The sequence below is a fragment of the Cynara cardunculus genome, assembly GCF_001531365.2.
Source record: "Cynara cardunculus var. scolymus isolate 2C chromosome LG 8, CcrdV1, whole genome shotgun sequence".
NCBI lineage: Eukaryota > Viridiplantae > Streptophyta > Magnoliopsida > Asterales > Asteraceae > Cynara > Cynara cardunculus.
Genome location: NC_037535.1, coordinates 22,297,062 through 22,324,078, shown reverse-complemented (window position 1 = coordinate 22,324,078; position 27,017 = coordinate 22,297,062). Strand labels below are relative to the sequence as shown.

Sequence of the window (27,017 nt, the reverse complement as noted above, 5' to 3'; positions counted from 1 at the left end):
CTTTTTTTTTGGCAAACAATAATTACATCTTAACGATTCAGAATCTGGCTCTTAATGGAACCATTAAGAGGTAAACAAACAATCCATAAATCTAAATAAACATTTTAAGATAAACAGAGTTTTGGACTCGGTTTACAGCCCACGGATCGGCCCGAAAGCCCAGCATTAAGCCCAAATTAACTTGTTGGCGCCAAAGCAACAGCTCTTTCCCGCCAAAAGTTCCAAGATACACAGTTACTCTCCAATGGCTTTACACATTGCCCATAGACCCTAGTCGTATCTCAATCTACCTCCCTTAGACTTCAGGCATGGCTTCTGACTCTACTCCGGCGAACAACCGCGGTGGTAACTCTCTATCTATTTACTTAATTTTGATGTTTTGGTTTTCAATTTGTCTTTTGTAGAAATTAGGGATTTTACATTGGATTTTGTTGTTTCAATTGAGTTAATTCGATGGAAATTTACAGGACCTTCATCACCTGATGATGGGATCTCAAGCCCAATCGGAAACACATTTTCGTCTCCGAACAATGCTCCCAGCAGCCGTCGAAAGCGCGGCCGGCGTTCTGCGGCATACGAGACTCCACCACCACCGTCACATTCCCGCTTCGCCGCCACACCTGACGCTACCCCAACCCCTAGTTCCACGGCTCCATCAGGCCGAGGTGGTGGTAGAAGGAGAGCTCCCTCCGTAACCGCGACTCCATCTTCAACTGACGATGCACCCCCGTCATCCGAAGGTGGAGATCCTGATGAAGCCGATGAGGCGCCGCCAATGTTCGTTTGGGGAACCAGTATCAGTGTGCAGGATGTGAACGCTGCAATCTTGAGGTTTTTGAGGCATTTCCGGGAACACCCTTCGCACGATGAGGGAAAATACATGAAATCTATCCACCATGTAATCGAAATCGAAGGGGAGTCTTTGGAAGTGGATGCTAATGATGTTTTTGACTATGATAACGATTTGTATACGAAGATGGTGAGGTATCCTTTGGAAGTTCTTGCCATATTTGATATTGTGCTGATGGATTTGGTTAGTAGAATCAACCCATTATTTGAAAAGCACATACAAGCTCGGATTTTTAATCTGAAGACATCAACTTCCATGAGAAATCTGAACCCATCTGGTTAGTTTTATCTGATAAAAAAGCTTTAGTACTTGAAGGTGGATATGATCACTTTTGCTTATCTAATTTGTAAATTTTGTGCATTATCAGATATTGAGAAGATGGTGTCATTGAAAGGAATGGTTATTAGATGCAGTTCGATTATTCCCGAGATCAGGGAAGCAGTGTTCAGATGTCTAGTGTGTGGGCACTTCTCTGATCCCATTGTTGTAGACAGAGGTTAGTTTCCCGACTCTAATACCAGAGTAATCTAATAGGTTCCGCATATTCTCACATTATATAACAAATGGAACGAGTTTATTCGGTTGTGGGGAAATGGTATCTTGTTTTTTGGAGCAGATGTAGTATGTTATTAAGATCATAAAGATTATCTAATCAATCTCTTTTATATGAATTAAATTGGTCATACGGTGTTAACAGGAAGAATCAGTGAACCTACCATGTGTATGAAGGAAGAGTGCAAGACAAAGAACTCAATGACATTGGTTCACAATAGATGCAGGTATATCCATCCAACTCGATCATATCTGACCTCATTGATATAAAATTACTACACTTTAAGCTTTTTGTCTGAAGCATATAGTGTACTTATCCTAAAAGTCTTATTGTCTATGTATCAAACAACATCATTCACTAATAGAAGTATCTGTTTTTACATATATATATGTGTTGCTATACTTGCCTTATTCGTGGTACTATGGAACAGATTTGCCGATAAACAAATTGTAAGAGTCCAGGAGACGCCTGATGAGATCCCTGAAGGGGGTACACCTCATACGGTGAGCTTGCTGATGCATGACAAATTGGTCGATGCTGGAAAACCTGGTGACAGGGTTGAGGTAAGCTTCAACATGAACTTGAAAAAAGTACCCAAGTTAGATCAAGATGGATCTTATTCACTGTGCTTGGTTGTTCTAAAAGATTGTTCTTGTTGAAAAGGTTACTGGGATATATAGGGCTATGAGTGTGAGAGTTGGCCAAACCCAAAGAACTATGAAATCTGTATTCAAGGTAGACGTTCATGCCATGTTTCATCGTTCCACGTAAAGTTATTGTAAATGATATTAGTTGACAACTCCTTTTTGGTTTCAGACATACATTGATTGTCTTCATCTAAAGAAGACAGATAAGTCAAGAATGAACGCAGAAGATCCAATGGAAACCGAACAAAGCACTACTCAAAATGATGAAGGAACCCCTCTGAACTACGAAGAACAGGCAACAATTTCAACCATTGTTAGTTTGCACTGCTTCATGATTTACACAGTACTCATATATCTTTCTGCAACCATAGGTGGAGAAATTGAAAGAGTTATCAAAACAGCCTGATATTTATGAGATGCTTACAAGGTCTTTGGCACCAAACATATGGGAGTTGGATGATGTGAAGAAAGGACTCCTTTGCCAGGTACTTTCAGTAATCTACTGCAAAGAAGTCAATTATTATTTGTAATCAATCAAATGTGCATAATGGAAATGCATCAGCATATTCCTTGTTTGACATCTGTCTTATTCAAGCATCCGAGTTGAAATTTTCTGCCAATGCAGCTTTTTGGTGGCAGTGCTTTGACGTTGCAATCTGGGGCTAGCTTCAGGGGAGATATCAATATTCTTCTAGTTGGTGATCCTGGTACCAGCAAATCCCAGCTTCTTCAGTACATACACAAGCTAGCACCTCGTGGTATCTACACCAGTGGAAGAGGGAGCTCAGCCGTTGGATTGACTGCTTATGTGGCCAAAGATCCTGAAACTGGTGAAACGGTACGTGTGAACTTGTTCTTGAAGTTATTGGTTCATTTTGCTGATAGAAAGCATGGTGCTTTGAGACTTATACTGTACAACTGATCATCAGGTTTTGGAAAGTGGGGCGTTGGTTCTTAGTGACAGAGGCATCTGTTGTATTGATGAATTTGATAAAATGTCTGAAAATGCAAGGAGCATGTTACATGAGGTGCGATATACATTTCATATATTCTTTTCTTATTCTTGTACTGCAATCAAATTTGATTCTTTTAGTTTTGAAACGGTTGTGTATGCTGTCATTTGATCCTCATAGGTGATGGAACAACAAACTGTGTCGATCGCAAAAGCAGGGATTATTGCTTCTCTTAATGCAAGGACTTCAGTCTTGGCCTGTGCAAATCCAAGTGGCTCGCGTTATAATCCTCGCTTGTCTGTGATTGACAATATACATCTTCCCCCAACATTGCTCTCCAGGTTAAAACATAGTTTTCACTTCTACTGTCATATGAAATAATTACATACAAAGATCCTTCAAGTATACAATTCTTTCAGGATTACTTTCTGACCAACTCATGTTTTCTCAGATTTGATTTGATTTACTTGATTCTCGACAAAGCTGATGAGCAGACAGATAGGCGGCTTGCCAAGCATATTGTTGCATTACATTTTGAAAATCCCGAGGTTGGATTTTTTTAATTGTTTTGGTGAAATATTTGAAGTAAATATCTTACTTGACCTGCTGAATGCCATAGTCCTAACCTTTTTTGATTTTTGCTTGTAGAATTCGGAGCAGAATGTGATAGACCTTCCAACTTTGACTGCTTATTTGAGCTATGCCAGAAAGAACATACACCCACAGTTGTCTGATGAAGCTGCTGAAGAGTTGACACGTGGTTATGTCGAAATGAGAAGAAGAGGAAATTTCCCAGGAAGTAGTAAAAAGGTTGGTACTTTTTAGACCAAGGGTCTGTTTGTTAGCAGCTTAATGAGCTCAATGGGATTCAGCTTATTCAGTCAGTTATACATATGACTGTTTAGTAATGGTTTAACGATATAGAAAGTGGCTCATTCCACCTATGAAGAAACTCTCCCAAACAAAAACCTTCCCAATCTGTACAGACAGATTAATTTATTTTAAAACCAACCAAACAGCCCCGAAAAGCATTATCTTCAACTGTTTAGATATTTTTTATGAGAAATAATCCCGAGTATGTTCTGCAACTTTTTTTATTCGATCTTCAGGTGATAACGGCTACTCCTAGACAAATTGAAAGTCTGATACGCCTCAGTGAGGCTCTGGCTCGGATCCGCTTCTCAGAGTGGGTGGAGAAGAAAGATGTCATTGAGGCTTTTCGGCTTCTTGAAGTTGCACTACAGCAGTCTGCAACCGATCATGCCACTGGTAAACATCAATTTAGTTGAAAAAGATAAATATGCCATCAATTATTTCATATCTCTAGTCCACCTGATTCTTTATCTTGCTGTAAAATAACACTGTTGGTTGATAATTAGATTCCTGTTCTACCATTTTGTCAACAGGAACAATTGACATGGACCTTATAACGACTGGCGTGTCTGCAAGCGAAAGAATGAGGAGGGAGAATTTGGTTGGGTTGGCTCGAAACGTTATTATGGAAAAATTGCAACTAGGAGGTCCATCTACTCGTATACTAGAGGTACACTGTTTGTTTTTAGGTTTAAGAAACTCATTCATGGCCATAAGTATTATGACATGAGCCTTACGAGAAGTGTAATATTGTGCAGTTGTTGGAAGAATTGAAGCAACGAAGCAATAATGCGGAACTCCACCTTAACGATGTAAGTTCTCCGCTCATGATAACATCATCGTAGCATCTTATATTAGAGTCATGATCATGAGAGAAATTTTCATTTTCACGATGAAGGTTACATTATATTGTGTGAATGTTGTAACCTTTACACGGTATAAATGTATATTTACAGTTCTCACGATAAACCTGAGCATACCTTCACTCGTTTTTACGAAAAGAAAAGGGGTTATGTTATATGGAAAATAAAGATATAAAAGATATAATGAATGAATAATGCTCCGGTGATTTGTGTATTAACGGATTGGTTTTTTGTTCATGTGTCAGCTACGAAACGCGCTAAGTAGTCTTGCAAGCGAGGGATTTGTAGTCGTTCACGGTGACAGCGTAAAAAGAGTATGAACTTGGGATGGTTTACAGAACCGAAAGATTAACTACTCAATTTGTTCGATTAACGTTTACGTGACTTTTGAGTTGTATGTTGAATGGAGCAACATTATGTTGTGTGATATTAGTGAATCTATATGAATAGTAAACCCTCATCTGTTGAATTTATATTTATTTTCTCCAAATATCAAATTTAAACCTTGTATATAATGCATGTAGGTGGCGATTTCAGCGAGCTTATTGGTTCGTTTTATGTAATTGGATTCACAAGAGAATGCCAACTTATTAATTAAGCTATAACACGAGCTAGAAGGTGTAAAATGAACATTTATATAAGCTTATTGGAACCTCGGATTGCTGGATGGTCTTATGGCAGGGGTCAAAGCTCGACAAGAAAAAATAATATCAAGCTTGAACTTGAGCTCAATTATGTTGTTGATGTTTGAACTTGTGCTCGATACCCGTTTCACGAGTTCGCCTACGATACTCGTGTTACAACTCGTGATTAATTAACTCGTTTTTTTTTGGCTTGAACTCTGAGCGGCTTTTTCGACAGTTATTTTGGACATAAAATCTGGAAAAAGAAAATTAAAAAAATAAAAATAAAATTTGTGAACCATGTTGGGTAACTAGAATTCAAATATGAGAAGAGAAGCACAACCAAATCAATTGCAATGTTGTGAATGATGTCGACACTTTCAGACACCTACAAAGACCCCATCAATCTCGAAGTTTTACGACGTCGGCAAAGAATGCGGCAAAAGATGGCGAAGCATGGCGGTGGATGTATTCCGCCTATGGATCTCTTCCGTTCAGAGGCCATGCACTTGGTACAACTCATCGTTCCTATTGAATCCGCTCACTTGACCGTTTCCTACCTCGGAGATATTGGCCTCATTCAATTCAAAGATGTCTGTATTCGTCTTTTCTCTCTCACTTGCTACAACAAATTTAATTGTTGTATCATTATTGCAATCTATTATTATGATCCTACCCTATTTTGGTTGTAATTCTCAAGTCGATTTGCTCAAACTAAGGTTTTGCTTCTTTGATGACTTTTCAGATTAAGTGAATTGAGTAAAACCAGGTTTTCTTTCAATTGGTTTTTAGCAATTCAGATCTCATTCTTAGTTTATTGTGAACAATGTGGTTATGATAATATCAATTTATGTGATTACCATTCTCCTTATCATGTGATGGATTTTATGTTGGTTATTGCACACTTCCCCTTTAGTTGTTAACCTCCATGTGTGAGTAAAAGGCCTTTGCTTAGCATGTAAATTGGTAATAAGTTTAAACTTAGAGATGGCAAACGAAATAAGAAAAAGGGGGAAATGTAGAATGTTATGACATTTATACTTTTGCTAAAAAAATATTTTGGTGTGTTCTTATACGTTTTCCTGATTGGTCAAGTGAAAATTATGCTTATGTGTTCAGATTTTTTTACAGGGATAATACTTTCTGTTATTCTGTCTTTTGATGTTAAATTTATTGTTATCTACAGCTGAATGCAGAAAAAAGTCCTTTCCAGCGAACATATGCTAGCCAGGTGAAATTTTGCTCCTGCTTCAAGTTTCATGAAACATGTTATTGTTACTCCATGTTCACCAAATCCAGAGATACATTGGTTTTGGAAAGTTGATATTTGCATTCTAAGCTTTAAAACGGATATGGATTTACTTAAGTTGTGAGAACAAGAGAAATTCTTACCAGTGTGGCGCATTTCAGACAATATACTGCTGTAATTGTTTTGGTTATTTAAAAGATTACTACAAATATATTAAACGGAGTTTTTGTGCTTACTTTATCGGGTTGAGATTTATATAGAACGTATATGGTGGCTCTTGAAAAGACATGACCGTTCAACTACGTGTAACATCAAGATTGTGCTAACAGTTAGAATTGAAGTACACCCACACTTTTCATGAAGCAGAGATCTTTAGGTGGGATTGTTGTCTATGCTTTGGATCGGTGTGAACATGGTTTTCTTGATGTATCTTTCTATGGCTCCTAAGGATATATTTTGTGCTTCCATTGCTGGTTGAAGTTTATTTAGTGAGACTGCTTGAATTTGCTTCTGTTCTGAAGATCAAACGATGTGGAGAAATGACACGGAAGCTGCGGTTCTTCAATGATCAAATGTCAAAGGCGGGTATCACACGTTCATCAAAATCTGTTGCACGAGCTGATATGCATCTGGAAGACCTGGAGGTTAATATAAGATTGTATGTGCATGCATGTATCTTCCATTGTCTAGGAAATTAAGCCTTCTTTATGGTGGTTACTGTTTTAGGCGAAACTTGGAGAACTTGAAGCGGAGCTGATTGAAGTAAATGCAAATAATGAAAAATTGCAGCATGGCTATAGCGAGCTTACAGAATATAAGCTTGTTCTACAAAAGGTATGCTATCTTTGTTGTTTACGGTTGTCGCATTGGTTGCTTATGATGCTAGATTGTTGGCACACAAAATGATATTACATAAAGGGGGCTTTCAAAGTAAGAAATTTATGTTTTCACATTAGAAACCATATCCCCATAAACACAATCAATATCTTTTAGCTGTCAAACAGAAGAGTCTGAATAAGTGGGCTTGTCAATTTTCATGTTTTGTGGGGATATGGAACTACTTAATTTGAGAACTAAGAAGATAATGAAGCCTTAAAGAACTCTGCTTATCAGTTAGTGTTTAAATGAATGGCCTACGAATATCTATGGGCGACGTAATATCATGCTCTTTTTACTCTTCTTTCTAAAAATAACATAGCATAGTTTGTTTAATAACCTCCTCTGGGAGGGCTTCATGTAGGCAACTTTGGCATGAGCTGTTAATTACAAATTAGGGAAATATTTTTCTTATAAATTCATTCCTTAATAGTTTTCCATAATAGTTGCCTTAGATTGTATAACCTAGACTAGCTCCCTTTTGTATATATAAATAGTTGCAATTAGCTTCAAAGAATATATGAAAATAACCCTACAATTTGACATCCTGCTCATTGATATATGCAGCCTTCCAATGAAATCCTTCACACCACCACTACCATGGCTGATGATGATGGTTCCAAAAGACCTTCATCACCTTCTACCCTCATAGACCTTACAACAAAAAATGCCAGATGCTTTGAATAAAGCATTTGCAACATCGACAAATGATGTGGGCATCAATAGGTATTAAATTGGAATTATGCCCTTTGGTTCCAAGTGGTTGAGATGTATTTAACAACCAAAGACAAACTGGGATATAGTTTGGGGACCTCTCTCAGCTGTCTTGAATAAATTTCTTGTCCAGGCGATGGCACACCGACAATGTAATGGCCAAAGGGGGTGTTGGCGTGATGAACTGGGATATATCTCTAATGCTCAACTTGAAAGGGGGTGTTGGCGTGATGAACTGTTAATTATAAATTAAAGAAAGATTTTCTTTTTACAAATTCATACCCTCAATAATTCTCCGTAATAGTTGCCTTAGATTGTAAAACCTAGAATAGCTCCTCTTTGTATCTATAAATCATTGTAATTAGCTTCAAAGAATATATGAAAAATACCCTATATGTATGTGTTCATGTGGATGGTAAGCGTATGTATATTTGAAACCAACAACCTCTCCCTTCCCTCCTAGGCTCCTACTTACACTGTTACACATAATGTCTTGGGGGAATTTTCTGAGAGTATTTGATGGTAAGTTCTGGTATAACGGCAGCAATACATCTTTTTGGTGAAGATATCACTTAGGAAATAGGTAAAAGTGTGGAAACTAGTGCTTGGGATCTGCTCATCGAAACTGCACACAAACAAAGACGATTCTGGAAAGGAAAGAAGAAAAAGGGTAGACATATGAAAAAGGAACAACGAATAAGGGGGTAAGACTCATATTTCTTGCACTGGCTGAGAGGAAATATAAACGTCTTATCAAAAGAACAGAAGTACAAAATTCAGGAAAAGGAATTAGTACTGAACCCAGTAAGCGATAGTATTTGGTTTTTGGAACCATATCTTTTAGAGTCCTCTTAAGTTATGATTGTCGAAGTCATATGCTGTTCTAACTTGGTATCCTTGATGGTTAGCAGAAGGCCATATTTACCGACCTAAATGAGGCAAGTAATGTAAATAGAGAACAGGAGAAAATTCATGAGGGCCTTCACCCATTTCTCATATTCTGCTAGAGCTACCAAACATAAGCTAGTAGGTGGAAAGTTTGATGTTGCAAACTACTCAGGAACCATTTACGAATGTAAGCATGATGCGTTGTTTTCACTTTGCACCATAAGCATCTTCGTCATGCAGAACTGCTGCACTTTTCAACCGTTACTGGGTGGTAATATCGGAGATGCAGTTATAAAGTATGGACATCTTAACTATAGGACTCTCTCCCTCTGGGTGTGTGTGTGTGTGTGTGTTCCCTCCTTTTCTGTTGGAACAGAGGTTTGATTTCTTAGCCCAAAATATGTAATATTTTGTGTTATTTCTTCCTCCAGTGGTTGGTTATCCTTTTAACTGTTATCCTTCCTATGATAAGTAGCTTGCGTTACCTGACTTCGATGTTCGAATTGTTTTCCAGGCTGGAGAGTTTTTCAAAGATGCACAAATCAGTGCTTCAGCTCGGCAAAAAGAGATTTCACCAGATCTGCCTGCTGAATCTTTGGCAACTCCTCTATTAAAGGATCATGTATATAATGTGACATCCATATTTATCTTCATTCTTTATGTAGCTTCTACATTTCTTATGTAACTTATGATGTGTATTTGTAGGAATCAAGTCATGACCTAAGCAAACAAGTTAGATTGGGGTTTGTCACCGGTCTTGTGCCTAAAGAAAAAGCTATGGCGTTTGAAAGAATTATATTTCGTGCTACAAGGGGTAACGTCCTTTTGAGGCAGGTTGCTCTGGAAGAAGCTGTTGTTGATCCAACTTCAGGGCAAAAGGTTAACAGTACATTAGTTTCACATTATTTGTTCAGGCTCTTGAGCGTTTTGGAAATTAATCTTGGAGACTGCCTCATTATGTGGATTCTAGAAATCTATTTTATCCTACATCTCCTCTTTTATATATTCTATCTGATTCTCAGTTCATTGTTTACATGAACAGAATAGAATTTGATAATATTTCTCTATCGCTCTGGTAGAAGTTGTGTCCACATTATTGCAAGTTATAGTATATAATCACTGTCTAAACTTATGGATGGTAATGACTAGAAGCCTTCTTTGGACCTTTTCTCTTGTTCTTCTTGATGCATGGGTGCAGCTTTATGGCCCCCTTTGTCTTACTTTTACCTGCACCCTGGCAGTATGATTCTTCATGTGGTCCTTATCACATGCTTGTTCAAAAAGAAAAGGAAAACGAACTAAGTGTGGATTCACATTTAATCTTGTTCTTTTATTGTTGGCAGTGGTGGTTAGGTGAAATATAATAAATTTCTAGATTTGTGAAAGCATAAATGTTTGGGATCTAATATTAGATTTCCACTAATGTGATCTTTTACATATTTTGCATGTACCATGGCCTGCTAATTAGCAATGGTGTGCACAACATAGCATAGAGAAGGAACTTTTCTCGTCTTAGTTAAATAGGGGGGTGATTACTAAATTTTGACTCATTTGTAGCATCTCTAGTTCTCTTGTCAACTTATCCTAGAAGTTGGTATATTCTTAAATAAGCATCATGCCAGTATATTAATTCATCATCTGTGTTGATTGCGTAGAGAAATGTGGTAAAAGGTTCATACTGTGCAACAGTTATTAACTTGTGACTATCGCCATACAGGTTCAGAAAAACATTTTTGTTGTTTTCTTTTCTGGAGAAAGATTGAAGAGCAAGATTGTTAAAATAAGTGAAGCTTTTGCAGTAAACCGCTACCCTTTTACAGAGGACATGGGAAAACAAACACAAATGATAACTGAGGTACACAACAACCGCTTTAGTGCTTGATTATCAAACATATGGGAATGTTGATGACCTGCTTCTACTGTTATCATAATAGCTCGGCTGCTATGTACTTGCATTAAATTTCCCAGGTGTGTATTATTACCATTTCTTCATTATTGTAGGATATTTGGTTCTCATCAGGGGTTGGCTATCATTCATTTCCACACCATTTGGGGGTGGGGAAATGTTTTCTTGGAATTATTCCTGCCTTTTCTACGGATATTATTTCATGACACTTCTCATTCAGCTTTTAGAAATAAGATTGATAGGATTCCACGTTTTTCATAAGCACTAGATGCCACAATTATGGCACCTGAACCGTATGAAATCTATTGCATTCAGCATGTCAGAAGTATCAGCTAGTCTTCTCTGGTCTGCCCTTTAAATCTGCTAGGCCTATTTTTGGCCAAGCTGAATTTTATATCCAATTATTACTGCAATGGATAAAATACATCAACTTCTATAAATTTGAAGATCTGAGAAACATAAGTTGCATTGTATGATTTTCAAAAGCCTAGCAACATAATAAACATGCCATATACTCACCCCCTTCACACATGCATGTATGGGGTAGGGGAACTATAAGAAAGTCCTGATCGGAACTATCTGGGGCCATTCGACTTTTGTTGAATATTTCTTGCCTTGTATTAATTTAATTATGGAAAAGTTTTTTGTTTTGCCTCTACCCTACACCATATATATATATATATATATATATATATATATATATATATATATATTCCCAACCACATTTAATCATGGATATTTATCGTCTTCAAGTGTATCATCAATACAATGAAGGTTTTCCTATCAGTTATAACTAAAACAGATTTAGGTTCTTACATGAAGCATCAGGATCCATATTGAAGTCCAATGAGTCATCTAGGCCTGATAGTCAATAGCTTGCAACCTTAGAATTGAAACAAGTGCTTTGCTTGATTCCAGAGGAACTTGCAAATCAGTATGGTTTGACGTTCATTACTAATTAACGTCTCTATTTGGCTAGATGATTATTCACTGCCAGTCACTCTACATAAGTGTCTGGAATATCCACTTACCGTGATATCTAGACCTTGTTTTCTTGAATGATTTGATTGATGTGCTTGAGCTTGGTTCTAATGTGTTTAGACCTCAGTGAGGATTCTGATAATTGAAACTGTTTCTTCCCAGGTATCTGGAAGGCTATCTGAGCTAAAGATGACAATAGAGGCTGGACTTCAGCACCGTGGCACTTTGTTACGAAGAATAGGAGAACAATATGAACAGTGGAATCAAGTGGTATTGTGTCAAATCTTCCCGTCGAAATTTGCATGTGGTTGATCAACTAGGCTGCTTTGTTGACTTCATTGTTAAACATGCTTTCTTAACACTTTAAATTCTTTTCTGTTACTTTTGCAAGGTGCACAAGGAGAAATCCATTTATCACATTTTAAACATGCTCAGCATTGATGTGACCAAGAAGTGTCTTGTGGCTGAAGGGTGGAGCCCCAAATATGCAACCAAAAAGGTCTGTTGCTCTGACTAAGTGTTTCTTGTATTCAAAGAAAAGGAAGTAGAAGAATGGAAAAATCTATCGCTTTTACGGTTTACAGATGTAAGTTTACGACCAGGTGGATGCATGTTCCTCTCCGTGATGGACCTTGTTTTCAACTTGTTATGTTTGAATTGATCAGTATTATATCAGTATTGGACCAAAGTGGATTAAATTTGTTAATTTCTCATAATTTTTTTGTTCTAAAGTACAGTTAAACCCTATGGACCCTTTTTTTGCAGATCCAGAATGCATTGCAGCAGGCAGCAATTGACTCAAGCTCACAAGTTGGCACCATATTCCGTGTTTTGCACACTAAGAAGTTACCTCCAACTTATTTCCGAACAAATAAATTTACGGAGTCCTTCCAGGCGATTGTTGATGCATATGGGTGAGCTTACAGGCATTGCTTCTCAAATATATGAGCATTGTGGTTTGGTTTACCTTGTATAGCAATTACTAGTCTTCTATTACGAAGTAGTCTAAGTGGGCAAAAAACCGATGAGAAAATTATAATCATGTGAATAATCAAGGCCCACATAATAGCATCCATCATGCTCTCCGATATAGCGTCATTTTTTGCATTCATGTAGATCTCAGCCTTCCCCTTCTCCTTTTGCCCTCTACTTGATACAACTCTCCCTACCTGCTGGTGATCTGAAGGTCTACTTTTGAGACGATCAGGTCATCTCTCTTGGTGGTCCATAAGTTGTATTCATTTCCTTAGGAATAGCTAGTTTTGCCGCCAGCTGACAAAGCTTGTCATGGCCCTCCTTGAGGAAGTTCTGTTTTCTTAGTATTGGACTTGCTGTTTGCTTAATGTTTCCATATATCTAGCATCACCCCGACTGTCTATTGTAACAAACAGGGTTGCCAAGTACCAAGAAGCAAATCCTGGAGTATTTACTGTTGTCACGTTCCCATTTCTGTTTGCGGTAATGTTTGGTGATTGGGGGCATGGTATATGCCTGCTGCTGGCAACTTTATATATTATATCGAAGGAGAAGAAATTCTCTGGTCAGGTAACTAACTATACTATCCACACTATCTTTTTCACCTGTACTGATGACATTGACATTGTTACGAGGAAGGTATATAAAAGCATGCTCTGCTGGTTTTATTTATACCTAAAGCTATCCTCCTGCCATTAATGTTGCATGATGTCCTTTTATACTGAAAACGAACATATAAAACAAGGGACAGTAACTTCGTTGTTGGCTGTCTGTATTTATTAATGTTAAGATTCTAAGCATGAACCTTTCATTATTGCAGCATAGTCGAAGTATCGAGAAAGAGGGCCAATTCTCAAATTTCTTAAAGGAAATATGTATAACTACATAGTTGCAGAGTTTTTGCAGTGACACTGTGACGGTATCGAGTATTACTCGGATTGGTAGGATGGAGTGTGCCAATTGTCTCAAAATGGGTATAAGTAGGAGGCTCTGAGCTGTGAATTTAGAAACCCATAATAATATGCGTCCACTGTAATTGACAGGAAGGTGTGCGCTATCAACAGTGAGAACAAATTTTATAGACTTACCATGGGACTTGGTAACAAAGATATCCCGATAAGGTGTCATGTGATTGCAGGATCCGGAATCAAAATACCACAAGGAACCTAATGTGCTCGAGACTAAAGTACAAGATAAATTAGATGGAACCTGTTGTGGAATATGAGCAAGCTTGTTGTATGTAACAGTGACTTGCTGATACTATGAGGCTTGAACTTGGAAGTTCTTCTATCAGGACGTTCCGAGCCATCAGCCATTGTGGTGGTGTTACTGCTGGTAGAAGGCTCGGACATGATGAAGGCAAGTCTGTAAGTGATTTGGTGGAGGTTGCACAGAACAAGGCTTGGGGGATGGAGATGCGACCTGGAATGCTACCCAGAGGTCCCCGCTATGGAGGAGAGCTTGGATGCTAGATGACAGGATCACACAGGGGAAGAATGCGAACGAAAGGTTGAAGGTCATGTTTTAAGTTGGTTACCTCACGTTTGAACAAAAAAGAAAGATTTTCAACAGGGTTTTCCGGGGGGCGGTTCCATGAAGGTGTGCAGTGGGTTTGTAGGTTCAATAATATTGGTCAAGCCTGAAAGAGAGCGGTTTGACAGTAGATAGGTGAAAGATGTTCTTGGAGACATTTCATCAAAACAACTGTCCTTTACCCGTTACTGAATCAATCGCTAGCTGGAAAGTTTCCACTGTCAACTGCTGTAAGGGGCAAAACAGTGATAGCAAGAGCACGATATGGTTACAGCTAAAATATGAGAGCAGCAATAGAGTTGTAACCTTAGCTCTGATACCATATTAGCTAAATCAGTTAGATGAAGATCAAAGAAGATATGAAGATCATAGAGAATGCTTCCACACTGTATTGATTGAAGAAGTGAAAGTCTTGAGTATACAGAAGAGAATACTAAACATATAACTATACATATTTACATAAAAGGACAAAATATAGCAAACTTGGAACATGGATCAGCTTACTTATCTTTTTATCATGCTTATCTAGCTTATTTTTACAACATGGTTGTTATTCATAAAAAAAGTGATCCTCTAATTCTCTTTCTCAAAGATTTGATTTAGTCATGTGTTTTATCAAATACAGAAGCTTGGAGACATTATGGAGATGGCCTTTGGTGGTCGCTATGTTATATTGTTGATGTCGATCTTCTCAATCTACACAGGTTTGATCTATAACGAGTTCTTCTCAGTTCCATTTGCATTATTTGGTCCTTCAGCATATGCCTGCCGTGATGCTTCTTGCAGGTATTCTTTTTATCTGTTCCATCATCTCTCTTTACACTGTGTCAGTTTGTTTGGTTGGATTATTATCCCTCTGAACGTATCATTTTCGATTTCAATAAAATTTTGACCTTGTAGAAAACTGTTGGCATGCTTTGTTTCAGTGACTCTACCACCGTTGGATTGGTAAAGGTGCGTGACACATACCCATTTGGTGTGGATCCTTCATGGCATGGGACTCGCAGTGAGTTGCCGTTCCTTAATTCCTTGAAGATGAAAATGTCAATTCTTCTTGGGGTAGCACAAATGAACCTCGGGATAATGCTGAGCTTCTTCAATGCCCTGTATTTTCGGAATTTCTTGAATATCTGGTAAGTTTGTCCGCCAACTTCGTGCAGTATGCAACCACCTGTCCTACATGGATAGAAAAGTAGATTTCTGAGCTCCTTATAGTAACTTCCACCATGGGTTTTAGTGGCCAACCTGTTGTTTTGGAAATGTCAAGGGACTTTCACTCCTTAGAAGGATATAAAGAAAAGAGAAAAAGAACCTTAAATTGCTAGAATATCCTTTCGTGTATCTCCAGAATTTATGCTTACTGATAGTAGACACTTCTCCTGCAATTCCAGGTTCCAATTTATTCCGCAAATGATCTTTCTGAATGGTCTGTTTGGATACCTTTCCCTCCTTATTGTTGCAAAGTGGTACACCGGTTCAAAAGCTGATTTATACCATATAATGATATACATGTTCCTTAGTCCCACAGATGATCTTGGTGAAAACCAGCTTTTTGAAAACCAAAAGACAGTTCAGGTTTGCTCCCTGCCTGTAATTTTTAATTCCAGAGTATGTTTTCTCATATTTTTTATATGGCTAAGCTAATATAATCATTCCATCACCAGCTTGTGCTGCTACTACTCTCCCTTATTGCAGTCCCATGGATGCTGCTGCCTAAGCCTTACATTTTGAAAGCACGACATAAAACGGTATGCCATTTGTCCCTTCCCCTCCCCGCAAAAAAAGACCCAATATATCCTATACAGAGGTAGAGTCTAGGGATAGGATGTAAGCAGTCTTTGCCTCTATCCTAATGTTACGCAGATACCAAAGCCCAAGCCCATTAGTAGGATATATATATATATATATATATATATTCTAGAAGGGATAGTATTGGTATTAAGTCTATTATATTTGTTAATAAATAGGGGGTGTGGTGGGAGAGTTTAGGTATACAGAAAATATTGAGTTTGTCCTTGGGAGATTCTAGCCTTTCGAATATCTACTTATGTATCTTTTCCTTGTTAATCGAAGCATCCGGCTACTGTGTATTCCGCATTGCTTTTATTTTAATTGTTCGGTCTATTTGGTTCATAACATATGGGCTTGGTCATGGGTTAGTGCATAACATTTATTGTTATGAACCAAATAGACTGAACAATGAAAATAAAAGCAATGTGGAGGTGATAGTAGCCGGATGCATCGATTAACATAAAAAAGACAAGTAACCAGCTATTGGAGAGACTAGACTCTCCCAAGGACAAACTCGGTATTTCTACACACCTCAACTCTCCCACCACACCCTCTATTTATATCCTACTAATGGGCTTGGGCTTGGGTCTGGGCATAACAGGGTAGGATGTATGATAGTCCTTGCCTATATCCTAAAGGATAGAGGGACTGTTTCCTAGAAGACCCTCAGCTTGCAAAACAAAACATGTAACTTATATGCATCTCTAATTCTCTATGTTGCCATGCCACATTGTTTCGTCACATTCAAGAGGCACCAAGATGAGTCTTATGCACTCCTCGATGACAATGATGACTCCTTGCACGGAGAGGCAGATCGTGATTCTGATGATCAAGAATTCGAGTTCAGTGAAGTATTTGTTCATCAACTCATCCATACAATAGAATTTGTACTTGGGGCAGTATCAAATACAGCTTCATACCTCCGTTTATGGGCTCTCAGGTATGCTACTACGATTTAACCTCTATCTTACCATTTTAAGTTAGCCAAATATATAATGTATGTTTCAACGTTGAATGTCCTACATCAATAAGCATTTGTGTTCACCTAGTGTTTCTTGGTTTTTCTGAAAGTTCATAGCACAGAAAACCGGGTCACAAACATCTTACCTCAGTTTTCAGCACCATGATTTAGGAGTGTAAAGATTAGGGCTATCAGTAGTTTCGTAATTTCAAGACTTTTCCGTTTGTAGTTGTGTAAATCACTATACATAATTCACAAAGCATTTCGATTTCAGGGGACGATATGCCCAAGAATAACCGACATACATCTTTTCTACCACAATGTGAGAATCTTGACACTGATATAATGCAATGTTATCTTGTTTAACAGTTTGGCACATTCGGAGTTGTCAGCTGTGTTCTATGAGAAGGTTCTTCTACTTGCATGGGGGTAAGTCGATTCTATTTATTGCTCACTACTTGCATTCAGAGTTGTTACATGTACCTCATGAAGCCGGAAAATTCTTCCTAATGATAATTAGGTAATCTACTCTACAACATATAAACTCGGAATAAAACCAAACCAAACCAAACACACTCAATATGTCCCACTCATAAGTGAGATCTGAGGGTGAAATGTATGCAAACCTATGCCTAACCCACACCTTGTGGCTGTTTTTGTTAAGACCCAACTTATAAATCATGATGAAAATGTAAGTTTATATGTAAAATTCGTGTTTGAGGTAAGGGAAAGCTTCTATGTTTATAAAGTATATACTATATATTTATTATAGGGCAAAACTCACACACACTCCTCACCTTTGATGAGGCTTGAACCCTAGACCTCCAAGGAGATTGGAATCTACCGGTAACCCGGGTACCACTGGGCCGTTGACCCTTGGGTAAAGATAAGCTTCTTGCTATTCAATGTAAAATGAAATTGTTGCTTAATTATGATATGCAGGTACAATAATGTGATCATCCTCATCGTAGGCATCATTGTGTTCATTTTTGCAACCGCGGGGGTGTTACTAGTGATGGAAACGCTCAGTGCTTTCCTACATGCATTAAGACTTCACTGGGTGGAGTTCCAAAACAAGTTCTACGAGGGAGATGGATACAAGTTCCGTCCCTTCTCTTTTGCATTACTCAATAACGAGGATGAATCATCTTAATTAAGTCCCACCTTTACTCTCAATTAGCAGCACAATGCCGCATAATTTCAATTTTGAAACAATAACTAATTGCAGGCAGGCATATATCTAGCACTGCCTAATCTAATCACAATTCTTATATACATTTAATTAACAATAATATATATATGATGGTGATGATGATGATGATGATTGCAGTTGCAGTATATCTTCACTAGTGACGATGGGCTGCAACGACTGTGGAGACCATGGAATCAACGCCACAGACGTTGTGACCCTTGCAGATCTTGTAATATCCCTTTTCTCCCCAACTCTCTCCCCAAGAGTTCTTGATAATCCAGTATGGCTTCTCCTTCATTCTTATGGGAGCATAACCGGCTGCACCATACCCCACCAATAACACACCATGGTCTAACCTCTTTGAGCACACAAATGGGCACGACACTCCCCCAATATACGTCTGCATGTAAGCTGCATTGATAGCCACTGCACATCCACAAATAATCAACACCCAATTTCATCCATTAGTCCATCCCGAAATAAGTGTCCATGTAAATGTCTTTTTCATTATGAACATTTATTTTGGGATGGATGGAGTATATATTTAGATAGGGAAATGATATGATGGTAATATATATATATATACCAGCAAGAGGACCATGTTTCACGAGGTTAGCAGCAATCTGATCTTCGTCAAGTGACACAACGCTGAAGTTACTAACGGATGCTACCACCTTGCTTTTGTCGAATTTGCAGCTTCCATGGTCAGTGGCGGTGTAAGGATACTCCTTCTCCCTCATAAGTCCACCAGCTTTCAGAGTGTACTCGAAAGCACTGGTCATAAGACCTCCATTGCACCCAGAGTCACATGATCCTTGTTCTTCTGGATCACACTGCAGAGAATTAACGAGATTCTGATCAATCTAACAAGTAACAAGAAATTGGAAACTTATATGATTCGATCAAATGGATCAAGTCATGAAACCTCATGATCACAATCAACAAGTTGCTGCTCGCTAAGGCTCTCGAGCTTCCCTGTGGCAAGGAAATTCGCCCCTTCCAATGCTCCGGTTGTGCTGAAGGACCAGCATGATCCACATGAACCCTAATTTTCATCATCACAAGAAAACCGCATCAAAACTGATTGCCGAAACGCGTCAATTTCGAGTAAGAAACAATGACTGGTGTTTATTTTTGCATGATTGAATAAATTTTACGAGAAAAGCACCTGATTCTTCACACCAGTGACGGCACCTCGATCTCGCCAATCGAAATCTTCTGGAAGATCATCGGTCGGAAGGATCGGAGCCTTGCCGGCGTCGGCGGGGAACTTAAGTCGAGACCTCAACCCGAGGTGTTTACGGAACTCCTCGGGAGTCATGTCAGAGAACTGAGTAACTCCATGGATGGCCGGAGGATCAAGCTTCTGGTGACGCTTAGCACGGCGCAGGTTAGTCTTAAAAATCGACAATCTGTAATCATGTTCCTCCTGGGAAGCGTAGGACTTCCGAAACTTGCGCTTAAAGTCACCGAAGTGATCCTCCTCGGTATTCAACTGGTACTCTCCATCGCCGACCACCTGACGGATGATGGTATCATCTCCGGCGGTGAAAGAAATGGCGACGATCAAGAGAGAGAAGGCGACGAGGAGAGAATATAATCGAGGATCCATGAGAAAAGCAATAAATGTGGAGTAGAATGTAGTGTGTGTGTGTGTGTATATATAGGCTGCAATGGAGATGTATGTATCCAACGTAGGAAGCCGTAGCCATCGACGTGATGAGCCATTGAGCATGGTGGTTGCTTGGAAGGGAACGTTGGAAGTGGGGCTAGTGGGGACGTGACACGTGGTAGCTTTTGATCGGAAAGGAGTTGCAGGAATTGCTTATCGGGTCGGGTTAAAGAACATCTTCAATGATCACAAATTCACAATTACATTCAAACCAACAAAAAGGAACGTTTTCTAATTAGTTTAAGTTTGACTCGAAAGGTAAATAATATATGTAGGTTTTAGGTTCAAATCCAATAAAAAATAAAAAAAATTTTGTAGCCACGAAGGTTCAAATACAGTAACTTCGGACTATCTGTAAAACAGGTGGTCCTCCAGGTTAATAAAAAAATACATTAAAACCGAGAAAAAAAGAAAGTCAAAATTCCAAAAAGAACTTATTTAAATCATAATTTATCTTTTTGGAAAAGAAAATGTTGAGAAAACAATTTAAAAGATTACAATATTAACATCTTAATTTAATTATTATTTGAGTCGGGTTTTGAGGGAGAATGAAAGTTATTACGAGAAGAGTAATAAGAGATTTTCACCTTGGATCAATCTTTGTACAAGATCAACAGTAATACTAATTAGATGCATTATATCAATTCTCATGAGAAACACAATTAATGGGGTGGGGTGAGATTAAAAGTGATCAAGAATCCATATCATTTCTTATATTTTTCATCTTAACATCTATTCTCATACACTCATTCATCATTATTATTAAGGCAAATTGCATGAAAAAAATAACGTACTTTAACTTGATTTCTATTTTAGGTAACGTACTTTCAAAACTTTCATTTTGGTACCTAAGATGTAAAGTTTTAAACATTTATGTACCCGGGTAACTGGTTGAAGCATTAACCGGTTATCATGGTGATGTAACAAGTAATATGGTATCCAACTCAATATTATTTGTTGACGTGATTAGTCACATGAATTTTGTTTAATCTAAAATTAATCTTCAACCGGTTATCTGGATACTTAAACATTTAAAATTTTACATCTTAGGTATCAAAATATAAATTTTGAAAATACGTTACCTTAAATAAGAATCAAGTTAAAGTACGTTATTTTTTCATGCAATTTATTCTCTTATTATTATTATAATTAAATAGTTAAAAAGATAATGAATATGATTAAAAAAATAAATATTATAATTAAATAGTTAAAAAGATAATGAATATGATTAAAAAAATAAAATGTATGATGAAACTTAGAAGCCTTATTAGGTTGCTTTAGGACAACATTCAAATCCTGTCCACATTCCCTATGCTTCACTTTCAAGTCTCAAAACTTCAATAAAATTAAATTAAATTAAATTAAATTAAATTTTCAAGATATTTATAAAAGTTATGAAACTTCTATTCCAAGATAGGAAAAATAAGAGAAAACGAAGAAATCTTTAAATTTGAAAAAAGATTCATTTACAACCGAGAAAAAACATATATACAACATAAATCAATAATTACCAGTGGAAGCCTTAACATCTTTGGATACAACTAAGAAAAAAAACATATATACAGTTACGTCACACCCCAAAAATCAAGGGTATGATGTCTAGCAACTATAACGTGAATCATAAAAGATTCATATATTTAACTCAAAACTTAACAGTGGAAGAAAAACTTCAAATAAAATAATCAATGATTTAAATACTTAAGAGCGGCTTCGAGTCTTCCTAAATCTTTCCAAACTACCCGTTATAGCGGCTCCTAAGAGATGCATGCTAAAAAAGTCGGTTTTTGCCTAGCGAGTTCACGGTTTTCTTACATGCTTAACGGATATAAGTAAACTAAAAACATGCTTTGAACTGTAGAGAGATATCATACAACTTGGAACATACACCTTATCATAAAAATAACTCCTCTGTCGTGCATATAGGTGCTATCTCCCCAAGCCACGACCAAAACAACACTACGAAAAGGGCTATCACGCTTACAGGGTTTATTTCCCGAAGCAATGACCAGATCAATACCGGTATGTTATTTTGTCGAAGACCAGACACGTATCTCATACTTTTCAAAAACTATCATATATAAAACACGCAATTGCAAGATATTGAAAACATATAATCTGAATATAAAACTTTGCAACATATTGCATGCGTCTCCGTTTTATAAATCACATGAACTCACCTGAGTATTTAGGCTTTAAACTTGCATGAGCTTTTAACATGTTAGTGAAAGTAGCGCATGTGGTACTGCTTCATTTGAGAACGTAGGAACTTAAACTTCTTTCTACTGAGTCAATATTGCATGATGGCAATCGTTTTGTGAGCCTCATCTGCAAATACATGTGTTTATTGTACATGAACCGTAATTTATCAAACGTATGATGCCATATTTTGAGAAGCTTGAATACTGTATATTGTTGTATCTAATTAGGAGCAAGAATTTTACTGTGGACTCACTGAATTATTTAGCTGATTAGCAATATGCGTATCAAGAGCAGGAACTTCAGATTAGATAAGAAAAAAGGGCAAGCTTAGCCGTAGCCTAGATGTTAGTTGTGTACTTACTGAACTATTTACCTTGTACATTACGTTGGCAGAATTTGGGTCATTGGAGATATGACCGTACTTTATCTTAACTGTTTCATATATAATAAAGTTGTTATGCTTTCCTTGAGACCTAAGTAATATCTTATAGTTCTCTAAGGGGCTGTTTACCAAAAATTTTATGAAGTCATGTATGGATAAATTTGTCTGTCTGGATAAATGAGTGTTGTTGTTTACTTTTTTTTATCTGAACCTACAGTCTGAATAACATAAATGACCGATTTACCCCCCCTCAATATTAATTATTTGAACTTCAAAACAAAAAATCATAAAGATGCCGAAGATGGGGTGTCTCATATGGGAAGGAGGCGGTGCTTTAAATAAGGGGTAAGAGTGTTATTTTTGTGGCTGAATGGGGACAACACACCATTTCTGTCTGTGCGATTAAGCCATGTTCTGTGCGAATAAGCCGTAAGTAAACAACCCAAATGAGTTGTGCGAATAAGCCAGATAGACCAATAAGCCTAATTAAGCCGCAAGTAAACAGCCCCTAAGGTTGATTTAGGGGTATGACGATATTTATTATTTTGTAGTTATGTTCATTGATTCATTGTTTCCTCGATTCAGTTCTCCACCTTAACGATAGAAAAATCGATTGATCAAATTTTATTGAGTCCGACTTTCACTGTAATAATGTTCACAATTTCCTTAGTAATCAGATATTGTTCATTGTATTTGTACTGGATATATTCAGGTGGCGTTTGTTTTTTAAGAGGTTCTGAAATCTGAAGTCTGATTTCACTTCTGAAATTTAAGAGGTGGTACTGAAGTCTGAAATATGAATCAGTCAGACTGTTTGTTTTTACGTCTGAAATCTAAAATCTGAATCAGTCAAGTTTTGGATCTGATAGATTTGGATCGATCTGGGTCATGATTTTACGAGAATATGTGGATCGATCTGGGACGTAATTGATTTGGAGATCGAATGTTTTGCAAGATAGATTTGGAGGACTAAATCTGGAGGTGAGGATGGAGGGGAAAGTCTGGAGGGAGCGATTAAGAGGATTTAARTGATTATGTTATCACTTTTTTTTCAGAGCAAATTAAGAGCTTTTCAGCTCTTATTTATATAAAAAAAACAAACGGTCTGAAAATAAAAACGTCTGACCGGTTCAGACTTAAGAGGCATTAAGTGGTTTTTTTCAAAAAACAAACAAGCCCTCAATGTATAAAATATACTCAAATGATCACTTGACTATCTTACGGTTGACTTAGAAAAAAGAAAGGATATCGAGTGCACAACCACAAAAAACCACGAATTTTCCAACTACTTTTGGATTTTTTTTAAAAATAATCTAGAATCATATTTTTATTAGATCGTTTTAGTTGTATTTTTTATATTAAATAACAATTAACTGGTGATGATAAAGCGACCATAAATTTATAATGGTTTTTAAGAAAATATTATATTATTATTATCTCTCGAGATTGAATAACTTTTCAACTGATACAAGTCAGATGAAAAAATATCTTTTAGAATATTTACTAATTTATACGAATTTTATAGTAATTTTAAAAATTACAGTTATCTATATTTATACTATATTATAAAGTATTTAACAAAAACTCTTAAAAACTACTTTTTATGCATGAAATATTGTTTATTGATGCATATTACTTAAAAATCAAGATTACAAGTACAACTTATTAAAGCTTTATCTTTGAATTTTTGAAACTAATTGCAGATAAACATAATCAAATACAGGATAAACATCTCATTTTAAATATAAAAAATCTAAAATATAATTAAGATAATCATTAAACTCTAACAGAATAATTAATTATTATCTTTATAAAAATTATATTATTAAATCAAATAAAAACTATTTCGTTATTGAACTTAAATTAAATTATAATTAAAAAAAATTGAATTATAAAAAATTACATAAAAATGAGAAATTTTTAATAGTTAATTTGATATTAATATCGATATGATTTTGTCAAATTTTTATGATATTTTCAAATTTATATTTTATTTAAAAATAAAAACATCATCGTTTTTTTCAAAATCACATAAGACCATATTATAACATCGATTGAGATAAAAAAAATAAAATGTAAAATCAACATATATATCTCGATGCATTGCGTGAATACCCTTCTAGTAAATAATTAGTTTAAATGTCTCGTTAATACAAGAGCATTTCTAACATCTATGTTATATTTTCTCTCTTTTCTTTAAAATTTGGAGATTTTTTCATTCTTTTTTTTATTTATTTTAAAAAGAGTTTAGCATAGTTGTTGAACCAAATTTTTCTGATAAAACAACATAACTGTTAGATATGCTCTAAAATATCAAACTGTATGTGAAATGGATCAAAAAAAAAAATTCAAAATCAAAATTAAATCACATTGAATTGAATGGCTAATATTTTTTTTGTTTTTATTTTGATTTTAAATGTTTTTTTTTGGTCAAAGTCAAAGTGATAATTTGAAAATAGAAGGTGCGGGCAGCATTGAGAAAGGGTTTGAGTATGCACCGTTCATGCCATTGCTCCCCATCTCATTTATTCTTTTATTACTTTTTTTTAAATAATCTCACTTAAAATGATCAACACTCCAAAATCTCTATTTTCTACATACCGAAGCATATATATATATATATATATATATATATATATATATATATATATATATATAGTGGGTTCACGTGAGACCAGTCTGTTTTTGTGAAACTCGTGAGACTATTTTTTTACACTTAAAACTTCACAGCAAAATGTTGTGAAGGTTCGACTATTTTTTACATTCATAACATTTTGCTGTGAAGTTTAAAATGCAAAAAAAAAAAATGAATCTTATAGGTCTTACGAAAACATGTTGGTCTCACGTGATACAAAGTCACACCAAACGTAGCACTTTAACAAAAAGTTTAATTCTTAAAAGTAAATAAACAATTTGAAATCCAATTAATAAGGTCTTGAATTTAAGTAAGAGGTGGTAAATTAAATAAGGGTATGTTTGATATACTGGACAGGGGACAAGACAAAACAGGACATAGATCCCTATTCCATGTTTGGCATGAATTTTATGTGGAACATACAGGAACAGAGTGGGAAAAAGTGGAATATGTCTGTTCCACCCCTACCCCATAGAACAAGGTGGAACAGATTTATATTTTACCAATATAACTTCAAAATAAAACTTAGTTCTCTTCTAAAACATCAAATATGTCTTTTTTATATTTTATTCATTCTTTAAATTTTATTTATTGTATTTTATGTTTCTTAAACTTTTATCTTACTGTCATCAAAATATTATTTTTATACAGTTTCTATACTTTTATTAATTTATGTAATTTATTATATATTAAAGATAAAAAATAATGTAGAAAAGAGATAAAAATAAAAATAGAAAAATTATATAAACTTTTTATTTGGTGTTATTTTAATTGTTGTGACAAAAACTTGAAATGATATATTTTCTTATAAAAAATAATTATTCTATTATAATTTAATAAATTACATAAATTAATTAAAATAAACAACTCATCAAAAATAAATTAGTCATTTTACTTGTTTTATTTTATTCAATTTTATCTTACGAAACATTAAACAGTTGTCTTATCATATCCAATCCTGATACCAAACAGATCCCACAAATGTGTTATGGAGAAGGAGTGGGCAAATGGATTTCCATGAAGGATAAGAGTGGGGTCAACCATAAGATACAAATCCTTGGGAACTGTGAAGATTGAATGCCAAAAACACGTGCTGAGATGGGATTGGATCAGATCGTAGTTGGGGTGTGTGAAGCCACACGCCCACACCTTCCATTTATTATCAATATTTTCTTATCTTTTACATAAATTAATTAATTTACTGATAAGATAGTTGGTAGCTTATAAATTAGATAATTATCCAAAAATAAATCATGTTTAACAAAAATTAGTTGCATTTTAATAATAATAATTTCATTTACAATTAACTATCTACTCGTATTTAATAAAAGCATTTGGTGGTTCAAATTTTAATAAAGTAGTGTTTACGTTATGAAATAAATATTTATAATAAAAATGATATATAGTTTTAGAATTGTGTAACTTTTTTAATAATTAAGGTATTGTTTGGGAAAAATAAGGTAGTTTATTTTCTGTGTACACGTTTGGATTACCATAAACTAACTTGTTGAAACGTTACTTGGAGTAGTGTTTTGGAAGCTTATTGTTACTTTTTCCAATTATATCTTTCATTAATATTGATTACTATTTATTACTGTTAATTATAAATAAATATCAATAAATTAATAACGTTAATTATTAACAAATATTAATAAAAATAAATTATTACCGGTATTAATAAATATTAGTTATTAATTAATA

General features: G+C 35.8%; 3 protein-coding genes across 4 annotated transcripts; 2 read left to right on the top strand and 1 right to left on the bottom strand.

Annotated features, from left to right (window-relative positions):
- The first annotated feature begins 308 nt into the window (after positions 1-308).
- On the top strand, positions 309-5,235 carry LOC112517283 (DNA replication licensing factor MCM4). Of its 2 annotated transcripts, none has more exons than XM_025124665.1 (17): positions 309-339; positions 468-1,127; positions 1,218-1,346; positions 1,548-1,629; positions 1,834-1,966; positions 2,067-2,138; positions 2,220-2,345; positions 2,422-2,535; positions 2,676-2,888; positions 2,980-3,078; positions 3,184-3,344; positions 3,455-3,551; positions 3,652-3,813; positions 4,113-4,272; positions 4,410-4,546; positions 4,635-4,688; positions 4,985-5,235. In XM_025124665.1, the coding sequence occupies exons 1-17, from the start codon at positions 309-311 to the stop codon at positions 5,057-5,059; spliced, it is 2,505 nt and encodes an 834-aa protein (XP_024980433.1). In that variant the 3' UTR covers positions 5,060-5,235. The 2 variants fall into 2 exon arrangements, with proteins under 2 accessions (XP_024980433.1, XP_024980432.1); XM_025124664.1 differs by having other exon boundaries at positions 309-345.
- A 573-nt stretch (positions 5,236-5,808) lies between these two features.
- Positions 5,809-18,409, top strand: LOC112516504 (V-type proton ATPase subunit a3-like). Its single transcript, XM_025123577.1, has 18 exons — positions 5,809-5,955; positions 6,549-6,593; positions 7,133-7,255; positions 7,338-7,445; positions 9,604-9,711; positions 9,795-9,968; positions 10,807-10,944; positions 12,139-12,246; positions 12,368-12,475; positions 12,742-12,890; positions 13,368-13,521; positions 15,110-15,270; positions 15,411-15,617; positions 15,876-16,059; positions 16,149-16,232; positions 17,025-17,215; positions 17,606-17,665; positions 18,179-18,409. Exons 1-18 carry the CDS (start codon positions 5,809-5,811, stop codon positions 18,387-18,389), a joined length of 2,460 nt encoding a protein of 819 aa, XP_024979345.1. The 3' UTR covers positions 18,390-18,409.
- Positions 18,300-20,040, bottom strand: LOC112516505 (cysteine protease RD19A-like). Its single transcript, XM_025123578.1, has 4 exons — positions 19,597-20,040; positions 19,354-19,473; positions 19,015-19,261; positions 18,300-18,854 (listed from the first exon to the last, which is right to left on the bottom strand). Exons 1-4 carry the CDS (start codon positions 20,038-20,040, stop codon positions 18,583-18,585), a joined length of 1,083 nt encoding a protein of 360 aa, XP_024979346.1. The 3' UTR covers positions 18,300-18,582.
- Between the last annotated feature and the right edge of the window lie 6,977 nt (positions 20,041-27,017).